The 11668-nt window shown below is 42.5% G+C and overlaps 1 protein-coding gene across 1 annotated transcript in view; it reads left to right on the top strand.

Annotated features, from left to right (window-relative positions):
• Positions 1-5288: 5288 nt before the first annotated feature.
• LOC137274424 (FRAS1-related extracellular matrix protein 2-like) overlaps positions 5289-11668 on the top strand; it is a 189894-nt gene continuing 183514 nt past the window's right edge. Inside the window, exon 1 of the mRNA XM_067807596.1 lies at positions 5289-10396. Coding sequence (XP_067663697.1) covers positions 5395-10396 — 5002 coding nt within the window. The 5' untranslated portion in view covers positions 5289-5394. The remainder of the gene's footprint in view (positions 10397-11668) is intronic.

Below are 11668 nucleotides of genomic sequence, written 5' to 3'. Positions count from 1 at the left end.
TCTCAACATGGACAAGCTTGGTGTACTGGGGAACTATCCCCAACCGGAATCTCAACATGGACAAGAATGGTATACTGGGGAACTATCCCAGACCAGAATCTCAACATGGACAAGATTGGTGTACTGGGGAACTATCCCCAACCAGAATCTCAACATGGACAAGCATGGTATACTGGGGAACTATCCCCACCCGGAATCTCAACATGGACAAGCTTGGTGTACTGGGGAACTATCCCCAACCGGAATCTCAACATGGACAAGCTTGGTGTACTGGGGAACTATCCCCAACCGGAATCTCAACATGGACAAGATTGGTGTACTGGGGAACTATCCCCACCCGGAATCTCAACATGGACAAGAATGGTATACTGGGGAACTATTCCCACCCGGGATCTCAACATGGACAAGCATGGTATACTGGGGAACTATCCCCAACCGGAATCTCAACATGGACAAGCTTGGTGTACTGGGGAACTATCCTCAACCGGAATCTCAACATGGACAAGCATGGTGTACTGGGGAACTATCCCCAACCGGAATCTCAACATGGACAAGCATGGTATACTGGGGAACTATTCCCACCCGGAATCTCAACATGGACAAGCATGGTATACTGGGGAACTATCCCCAACCGGAATCTCAACATGGACAAGAATGGTATACTGGGGAACTATTCCCACCCGAAATCTCAACATGGACAATCATTGATATGCCGAGGAACTATTCCCACACGGAATATCGACATGGACTGTCCTTCAACCACCAGTTTACTAACTATTCAACAAGCCAACATTATCCACCAACCACAAGTCCATTCAGCCACCTGTTTACTAACTATTCAATCAGCCATAATAAGCCACCAACAACCAGTCCATTCAACTAGCAGTTTACTAACTGTTCAACCAGCCAACATTACCCACCAACCACCAGTCCATTCAGCCACCAGTTTACAAAGTAGTCAACCACCCAGCATTAACCACCAACAACCTGTCCATTCAACCACCAGTTTACTAACTATTCAACCAACCAACATTAACCACCAACCACCAGTCCACTGGGCCACCAGTTTACTAAATATTCAACCACCTAACATTAACCACTAACCACCAGTCCATTCAACCACCAGTTTACTTGATTACTCAAAAACCAATCCAACACCCAAATCATCCAGGTAGCTTCCAAATCCATACGTTTGAGTCATCTGAAATCCCCGTGTCGATCATTTAAAACGCTAAGGAGTTGGTTGTTTGCCTCCAGACACAATTTACGTACGAAAGCACAAGGAAAATACAAATATGTCTGCACTTTTAGAGAAAAAAACCATACTGATGCGTATACCTGACTGTTTTCCCTCCTTCAAATGTTGCAGCATGTGTTTGAACATGTCACGCCGAACCAGGCATGCGTTCTGGAAGTCATGCTTGCATGTCACTTACGAAATACTTCGCCAAGGGAACAGCCATTGGATTTCCAAGGCTGGAGGCGAGGATCTGGTTTGAGATCAGCATTTTTGTCCTTCTGTTTTAGTGTGTTGGGGGTCTTTTTCTAACTTAGCAATGTTCTTACATAAACAGACCCGTGAAGATCTGTGTTAGAATTGATCTTCAGTAACCAATGCTTGTCGTAAGAGGCGACTAACAGGATCGGGTGGTCAGACTCGGTGACTGGGTTGACACATGTCATCGTATCGCTAGTGCGTAGATGCTCATGATGTTAATCACTGGATTGTCTGGTCCAGATCCGATTATTTAGCCGCACAATTGCAGAGTGCATCGTAAAACTATGCTCACTCCTACATTAACAGGCGCTGAATTAATATTCTTAAATAATGAAAGTGCTATGTCCACCTGTACATGATTTTCATGAGCACGAGCCTCTCGAACATGGTCACAGTTCAACAGCTTAAAGGACAAAAGCGTAGGGCACATTTGTTTTCTCCGTTCCTTGTGAGGCAAGATAATACATAGGATTTCTAAAGATTCTTTCAACCTCTGCATAGGGATACGTGGACAGAGTTGAGATATGTTTTTTTTTCAATAAAGGGTTACTTGAGTATCTTTTATGAATAGAAGCGGTCCCATTTTACACAGGGATTGGTGAGGATTGTGTACCAAACATGAAATTCCAATCACCAGCACCGTCGCCACTGATTGTAACAGTTCGATATTTCAAGTACATCAGCGGTGAAGTAAGAAATGTTGAAATAATTCTTTCGGAGTCTCATCTGATTAGAATGGATGTGCGCGAGCGAATCCAAACCATTAGTATGACTCTCATATTTTAACTAATTTCAATATTGCACATTCCGCTCGTTTTCGGTCAATATTCGCTTTCTGAGCATGAATATAATTTTGTTTGAGTAGCGGTCGTGTGAGATCAGAAACTACGCGTATGTGTTTGAAGTTTAGTTACATGCTTAACCCACAGCTACATTACACATTTTAGCTTTTAACATGCAAATAAACAATTAAATCAGTAACATAAGTATTATTTTAAGAAAAAAATCCAAAGTCGTTCAAAAGAGTCATCCTCTCTAAGTGTTCTTTATCCAAGCACTGCAGAGTTTGCCCACAAAGCGTCAGCGCTTTACAGAAGCCTAGCGAGTCTTACTGTTCGCATATATATATATACACTCACACAGAGGCAAGCTTCTTTTCAAACAACGAGTAGCAGAGTGCTGATCTCAGTAAAGAAAGGGCCCCCGAGGCTATGAAAGAGGTGCAGTTTGTCGGCTTCGGGGGTAACTTGAGCTAAGCCCTTTGACTTTATGAATGGGCAGACTGGCGAATCGTTGGCCAGACTACAGCTCGCCACACACGTGCTATCAAGTACAATCGACGCATGCATATGCGTCCATGCATCCCAGGTATTTGTGGGGATGCGTTTTGAGCGAAAGGAAGAAGTCGGAGAACTGTCGTCGGAGAAAGTTTTGGGTCACAGTTTATGTATCTATACCCACTGTTGCTTAATGTACCGGAAAACTTGAATCATATAATTTTTGTTGTTGTTGTTGTTGTTTGGTTGTTTTATGTAGTAAATGTCCTTCCCCATATCTAAGATAGATTTATGATTGTATTTAAAGATAATGTTATCGTGTTATTAAAGATAAGGCTGTTTTCAGATCCCCCACTGGGCAATTTACATAAAGGTTTATCAAAGTTAAGCTACATGCCCAGATATCGGTTATGTAAATCTTCACATAGATTCGGTTATCGGGAGATTAAGAAGGAATGATATCTATAAAGATCTACATTATCTAAAAAGCATAGTTTGAAACGGTGGTGGTGATGTTTTAACAGAACCACAAAATGTCCCGTCAATCAGAAAAGCGGCTTTCTTATAGACTGGACGATGACTGAGATAACAATGCCGTCTCTAGTAGTAGTAGTAGTAGTAGTAGTAGTAGTAGCAGCAGTAGCAGCAGTAGTAGGAGTAGTAGCAGCAGCAGTAGTGGTAGTAGTAGTAGCAGCAGTGGTGGTGGTGGTGGTGGTGGTAGTAGTAGTAGTAGTAGTAGCAGCAGCAGCAGCAGCAGTAGTAGGAGGAGTAGCAGCAGCAGTAGTGGTAGTAGTAGTAGTAGCAGCAGCAGCAGCAGAAGTAGTAGTGGTAGTAGTAGTAGTAGAAGCAGCACCAGCACCAGCAGTAGTTGTCGCATGTAACAGAAGCAGCAGCAGTATTGTAGTAGTAGCAGCAGCAGCAACAGCAGCAGCAGCAGCAGCAGCAGCAGTAGTAGTAGTAGTAGTAGTAGTAGTAGTAGTATCGATACATGCATTAGTAGTATATAAGTCGCACCACGTGTACACAGAGACAATCCTGTACCTGCTGTCACTGCTTGTAGTTTTCGTACAAGCAGGATATCCCAGGCTTGAGTAACATTGAGTAAACTGTAGTAACATTCATTGGCTCATTACATGGATTACAGTCAACATTGTGGACTCTGGCTAACAACGTTCCAGTCTTGAAAAATATGACGAAACGGCCCGTCTCTCCATACACGTATCAGTGCACTGTCTCACTGGGTCCCTACTTATATTACTACAAAGTTAAGGTTAGATCAACTGTCGACTGTTAATATACAGGTCAGGAATTACAGAAACGTATATCTAAGTTTATGCATTCCTAGTTCACTGAATAGCTTTCAGTTGCGATATGTTTACAAGAGTCCTGTCGTTTTATTGTCTGATTCGAAAACATACGCTTTCTGAATTCCCGTTCACGAGACACCACGTGTAGTGCACACAAAGCTTGAACACGATAATGTACTGCATTTATGGGGGTAGATTCACATTAACTTGTAAAGTTGTAATTATGATATTGGAATAAAATGGTTTTGAAGTTGGTTTCCTCGCCGTGTAAGAATACGTCGGAAATATAATTGTCTCCATTATGGGAGAAATATTACATTTTCAGAAGGGTGGATGTATCGGGGTGGTAAGCTGAATTTGAGAACAGATTTCTTCTCGGAGAACTGCTTTCTTTGGATATTTCTCTGCACGAAACTGGCAGACAAAGATCTGCGTACAATTCGAGGCAAGTGTAATCTGGCCTGACTAGATCACAGGAATCACTTTTGTTTTCGAAAATCTCGAAGTGAAATTAAACGAAAGCCATGAAAAAGTAATATATTGTAATGTAACAGAACTATTTTACGGTGGGTTGGCATAACTATAACTTCATTTAAAAGTGGGAACTTTTCAAAAGTCGTAAACGAGGCACATATTTCTATTTGGAATATCTGTTTATAGTCCGCCTATTCTAATAAATAACATTTTCGTAACTCATTTTGTTAATGTCCACAATGATAGATTTGTTTGTAACTGCGGTTACTGTGAAGTATGCTCCCTTCTCATTCTCTTATTCTGCTTGCCCATTCTTCAAAGCCTCGACAGATTCTGCAAAGATAGACAGAAATCGTGTGGCGGTGTATGCACACAAGTCTGGGCGAAGCTATCAGCACTATACATCGCAATCATATCCACACACTGGGAGAGAATTTGTTGCAATACACAATAACCACGTGCTCGGCGTGTTGACATAAAACATAGCTGTCAATTAATTACTTGTCCCGCCTCTTAGACAACGCTCATCGAGAAGTTAATCGATATGACACCGCTATGGGCGGAGCTAGATATATAACACCGACTGTGATTGGTGGATGTGCCGTCCGCGACATGCGGCCTGAGGTTTTTGTGTACATAGTTATGCAAATCAGTGTACCGGAAATAAACGAACAGAGGTCGAGAGTAATCCGATGCGTGTAATGTTATTGGGTAGAAAGGTAAAGTATGGTTCGAGCGGCGAAGCTAGCTCACACCAACTTTTGTGAGGAGTAGATAGTTGTGCATTTCTCACTCATCTGAGGAGATAGTGTATGCAACAACTTGCCTCGCCTGTGTTATGTCAGGCGGCCTCTGTAGGCTCGGTGGATCGACAATGGAGTCCCAAATGCCCCGTGCGGTACAGGTAGCCGTTGTGATTTTGAGCGTGGTTACTCTGTCCTCTCAGGTAATTCTGTCACCGAGAGATATTTTAGTGTCAAATCGGAAAATAACGGTGCCCCTAGGACGATCGGTTTTTGTAACCCCGAATAATCTGCAGATCAGAGTACGACAAGGAGACAGTTGTAAGGTGACAGTGCTGGACAGGACAGATGCTTTGTCCCAGCGTCCAGGTAGGCTGATGCCTTCGGAATTTCCATGTGACTTCGATATGCAGGATGTCCAGTACTCACATTTCGGAGCTCGTAATCCGACCGAAGATAGAGTGCGATTGCAGATTCGATATGATTCTCCATCTCAGACTATCATCATTCCCTTCACCATTCATTTTGAAGTGTCATTCGTGCAACTTGAAGTTGTCACTCGGAACTTACCCATCGAAGTTTCAAAGTTGATGGGAATTAGTGAACCCATTGATAAAGAAGTGTTGGAGTTTGCCTACGATCGCCCTAACCGGCTTTGCAAAGTGACAGTTTTGAGCAGTGCCAGTGGACTACCCCGTTACGGAGTTGTCATGAACGACACTACACGTCTGCAGATGGTAGACTGTGACGAGTTTTTGGAAATGGGTGTGAGATACCAGCACACAGCAGAAAACAATTCTCCCGACAGAGATTTCATACCCTTGGTTGTTGAATTAATGGATTTGGATGGAAATTTAGATAAACAGGAATATTTCCAAGTTATGGCAAGAATTCAGGGTGGGTTGGAAAACACACGTCCACAAGCTAGTTACAGTGCATTGTTGGTCATGGAGGTGGACCAGTTCGTTATGACAGCAATTACTCCTGAAATTCTGGCAGCAGAAGATCTTGAAACCTCACCTGACCAATTGATTTTCAATATCACCACCCCGCTTGGTCCAGGAGAGGGCCATATTGTGAGCACTGATGACAGGAACCTGCCAATTAAGTCATTTTATCAGAAAGACATTACAGACCTCAAGATTGCTTACAAGCCACCTCCAGAGGATTCTTATGTTCAGAGAGTGTTCCAGGTAGCATTTGAAGTAATTGACTCAGACGGCATGGCATCAGTGGATCCTATTATGTTAATGATCGTTGTAAAGCCAATGAATACCCTTGCGCCTGTCGTGACAAGGAATACTGGAATTCAGCTGTTCGAGGGACAGTCTAGAGTGCTAAGAAGTGACAAGAATTTTCAAATTTCTGATGAAAATGATTTGGAAAATGTGAAAATTTTTGTCGCAGATGGACTTCGTCATGGTCAACTGGACATTCCTGCTGGTCAGAAATTTTTTACTCCTGCCGATCTGGATCGTGGTGCGGTAGTATATCGCCATGACAATAGTGATACTTACAGTGACAATATCATCTTTCGAATGACAGATGGAAAAAATGAGGTCGAGTTTCTTTACCCTATTACCATCTTCCCTGTGGATGATGAGCCTCCAATCCTAAATGTGAACACAGGGTTAGAGATCAGGAAAAATGAGGTGGCTGAAATCTCCCCATTTGTACTGAGTGCCACTGATATTGACAGTGATGATGCAAGCATCAGATTTGTTCTCGAGCGTCCCTTCTCAACAGAGGGAGTTATCCTCCGGCGACAGTTCCAGACACCACCAGATATGGAAAACTGGCAGTTGAGGAGTGGAGTTTACGAGCAAGTGGTCAGTGAATTCACCCAGCAGGACATTGTTGATGGTAAAATGTTCTATCAACATGTTGGTCCACACAGATCTGACTTTGTGATTGACAAAATCAGGTTCAGACTAGCTGATGGGGGCGACCCTCCAAACCAGTCTGGTCTTGAAGAGTTTATAGTGAAGATTGCCCCAGTGGATGATCAACTCCCTTACCTCTATCCAAACACTCCACTTTCCATGAATGTCAGTGAATTTGAGACAACAACGTTCAAGAGGAAGTTCCTTAGGTACACTGATGATGATACTGATGACCGCAAGCTGAGGTATGATATCACAGTCTTGCCATTTGACACGGACCTGAACACTCCTCTTGGACCAGGGACGATTGTAAAATGTGATCACCCAGGTAGAGGTGAGCTGTCCTCCTTCACCCAATCTCAGGTAAACCATCACAAGATCTGTTACAAGCCTCCCAGTGCTGACATGGGAACTGTGCCTAGGATTATCCAGTTTGCCTATACTGTAACAGATGCTTCTGGAAATGTCTTGCCTGATCAGAGGTTTACTATCAATTTAAAACCTGTGGATAACAAGCCACCTGAAATTATCAACAGAGGAGTTGAGATTGAGGAAAATGGGTATGCAATCATTGACCCCAGCATGTTGGATGTGCGCGATGTCGACACCAGTGATGAAGATATCAAGTTTACTGTTATGGAGATCCCACTCCATGGTGTGCTGCAACTTGATGAGGTAGACATGAGGGTGGGGGACTTGTTCAGGAAGGACGATCTGAACACTGGTCGAATCTTGTACCTCAATACTGGGGATGAGATAGACAATGACAGATTCAAGATAGACATTACAGATGGAGTACATCATGTCCCCATTACATTCAAAGTCAACGTGAAGTCAATTGATGATGAAGCACCAAAACTGCTTGGAAATGTACAGGCTGGAGTCCTTGGGATTACCATCGAAGTGCCAGAGAGCTCTATGGTCACCCTCACGACTGAGGACTTTAAAGCAACTGATCCTGACACAGAGGATTTGATGTTGAACTTTATTGTGGAGAGAGTTCCATATGAAGGATTTATTCTGAACAGAGGATTGAATACTGACAGGTTCACCCAGAGGGACATTGTTGAAGGTCACATTCAGTACCAGCATACTGGTGGGGAGGTTGGACCCAAAGGGAGAAATGACAGTTTCACGCTGTTGCTGACTGATAGGTCAGATGAATTCAATGTAGAGGGTAACAGGATTAACAGAATTAATGTGGACGTCAAGATCCTTGCTGTAGACAATGAGTCTCCCATAGTTACTGTGGTGGAGGAGTTTGATGTTCGGGAGAATGATAAGTCTCCAATCCTACCCATTCATCTGGATGCAATGGATATTGATACAGATGACAATGAAATTGTGTGTACAATAACATCAGCACCTACCTATGGTTATATTGAGAATGAATCAGCAGCTCCTGGTTCTGAGAAATCCAGAGCTGGAATGCCTGTATCTGCCTTTACTATTGGAGATGTCAGAAGAGGTAGCATCAACTATGTCCAAAGTGTTCATGAAGGAGTTGAGCCACGGAAGGATAGATTTGTGTTCAGGTGCTCAGATGGAATCAATAACTCACCAAGTTATGACTTTAACCTGGGTATTGTACCAAACAATGATGAAGAACCCAAGGTGTTCCTGAGAGAGTTCATGGTTCTTGAAGGCATGAACCTGATGATTGACACACCAATCCTGAGTGTGGTTGATGGTGATAAACCACAAGGAGAAATCACCTTCTACATTACCAAGAAACCAGAGCATGGAGCCATTGTTCAGCAGAGGCCAAGTGGAACATACCCCATTGATTCCTTCACTCTGACTGACATCTCTGGAGAATCTACAATAGAGTATGAACATGATGATACTGAAACCACGTCTGACTCTTTTGAATTCCTTCTAACGGATGGAGTTCACAATGTCACAAAGACAGTTCCTATTATTGTTATCCCAGTGGATGATGAAACGCCCCGACTGACCATCAACAATGGCCTGGAACTGGAGAGAGGTGGGGAGATCAAGACCATCACAACGGAACATCTTAAGGCCGAGGACTTGGATTCCAATGACCCAGACATTCTTTTCATTATAAGAAGAATACCAAAGTATGGATATCTCCTGAAACAGATTTCAGGTGAATTGTTTCAGAACCTGACTCTTGGCCAGAACTTTACCCAGAGAGACATTGATCAGAGGAAGGTCCAGTATGTCCACACAGGACTGGAAGGAGTTCGGGATCTCATCAAGTTTGATGTCACTGACACTCTTAACCCCTTGATTGACAGATATTTCTATGTGACAGTAGAAGGAATTGACATGACATTCCCATCTGTTATCAACAAGGGTGTCGAACTTCCAGAGGGAGGGAGAGTTACTTTGACAACTGATCTCCTCAGTGGAACCGATCTCAACACTCCAGATGAGAACCTTCAGTTCATAGTCACCCGAGCACCAGGTCGAGGTCACCTTGAGAGCACTGACATGCCTGGGGTCCCCATCACTGCCTTCACACAGCTTGAATTGGCTGGAAATAAGATCAGATATGTTCATTCCAGCGATGATGAGATGAAAATGGACAGCTTTGAGTTTGAAGTTACTGATGGATTCAACCCAGTTGCTCGTACCTTCCGGATCTCTCTCAGTGATGTGGACAATAAGAAGCCAATTGTCATGTTCCAGCCTCTGAGACTGAAAGAAGGTGACAATAAGCTTATTACACCCTTTGAACTGAAGGCTGATGATAGAGATACTTCGGATGATAACATCCTGTTCACCATCACTCAAGTTCCTGTCCATGGTAACATCTTGTTTAACAAGACCAAGATTATTGCAACATTTACTTTAGAAGATCTGAATGAGAACATGATCAGTTATCAACATGATGGGTCCGAAACAAACAAGGACAGTTTCTCCTTCACTGTTACTGATGGCACACACTCCGACTACTTTGTCTTCCCTGAGACAACGTACACAACCAGACAACCTCAGATGATGCATATTGAGATAGTTCCAGTAGACAATGGTACTCCTCAGATTGCCGTCAACAGAGGCGTGTCTACACTTGTCAGCATGGATGGTGGTAGTCTTGGATTCCCTATCACGGACAAATACCTACGTGTGGAGGATCGTGACAGCCCTGATGACGGACTCAAGTACACCATCACTGTGGAACCCGACTATGGCTACATCATCAACACCAACCTCGGCAACAAGAGCATCAGTGAATGGACACAAGGTAGGCTTTTCTTTACTTCATATGGGCTAAAGGTCTTATTAATCCAGTTCATCATTTCTTTCTGAAATCTTTTGTACCATTTACTCCTGTTGCTGATTTTCAGCTGGTCTAGGGACCAGCCACTTGTTACAGGAGTGAGTGGATGTGGAGTTTTTGGTACTGAATAAAACTACCTTCTAACTATGCTTCTGTTTTAAGTGGTGGTCCTCACAGTGTCACAAAGACAAAATCAAAAGCAGTTTTACAAGATAGTGTTCATAAGTTTTCATAACCCTCCCCAAATATTATTTGATTGACCGTCATAAACCCACCATCACATGCTTTGAGACCCATCCCTTATTCTCTCTGTCACCATTTCCAATCTCACACTCTGACATCGATAAGAAATGATATGTCCTCGGAATCTGTTTTTCAAATATGGAAGTTGCAGATTTTGTCATAGACTATGATAGAATTATGATTTACAAGAACAGAAGATTTGTAGGAATAATTCTGATTTTCAGATCCTGTTACAATGTGTTGTCAGGGCCAATGTGCTTTTGTATTGCCATGTTTTAAGCCAGATTGCAGATCAGTCTGTCCTTAATTTGAAAACAAAGAGGAAATGTATTATAAAGAGGATACTAAATGATCTTCTCTGTAATAACATTTTTGTTAAACGAGTTAATGATTTGGTATCAAATGAGTGAAAGTGAGTTTAATACTAAATCTTTAACAAGTTAAATAAAAATGGTATTTCAGCAAGCAAGTTTAGTATTCTGTATATTACTTGCCAACATTAATTGACAGAAACTGCAGCAAAATTGCCTACAGTGTGAGGACTCTCAGCCCTCTGTGAGTTAGGCAAGGTCTAGTAAAAATTTGACAGCGACATTAGCATTATGATGTCACAACTTAGAACCATTTTACATCATACGTTAAGAGGTATCACACTAGTGTAATATTGCCGAAAAACATTACACTGCAATATCTTCAGTGGACTAGTAATAAACTTCACTGACACACAGGGTGGCTGGGTAGCTAAGTAGCGCATGGCTGGAATATTGCTAAAGACGACAGAATACCAAACTCACTCACTCAACATCACGTGTTTGAATACATGCCTATTTTTAACATTTTTAATGATTATTCTTCATGAAACGTGTTTGATCACGGAAAGGGCATTGTCCCTTACATTGGTAGATGGTATGGCAATGTGTTTTTGAAAAACTGTCCCAAATGATCCCCAGCAAATCTATTTTTTTCACAGTATCTTTGCACTATGGCCAAACA

The sequence above is a fragment of the Haliotis asinina genome, chromosome 2, assembly GCF_037392515.1.
Source record: "Haliotis asinina isolate JCU_RB_2024 chromosome 2, JCU_Hal_asi_v2, whole genome shotgun sequence".
Lineage (NCBI taxonomy): Eukaryota > Metazoa > Mollusca > Gastropoda > Lepetellida > Haliotidae > Haliotis > Haliotis asinina.
The sequence above is the reverse complement of the archived record's forward strand: the minus strand, read 5'-3'. Positions and strand labels throughout refer to the sequence as shown.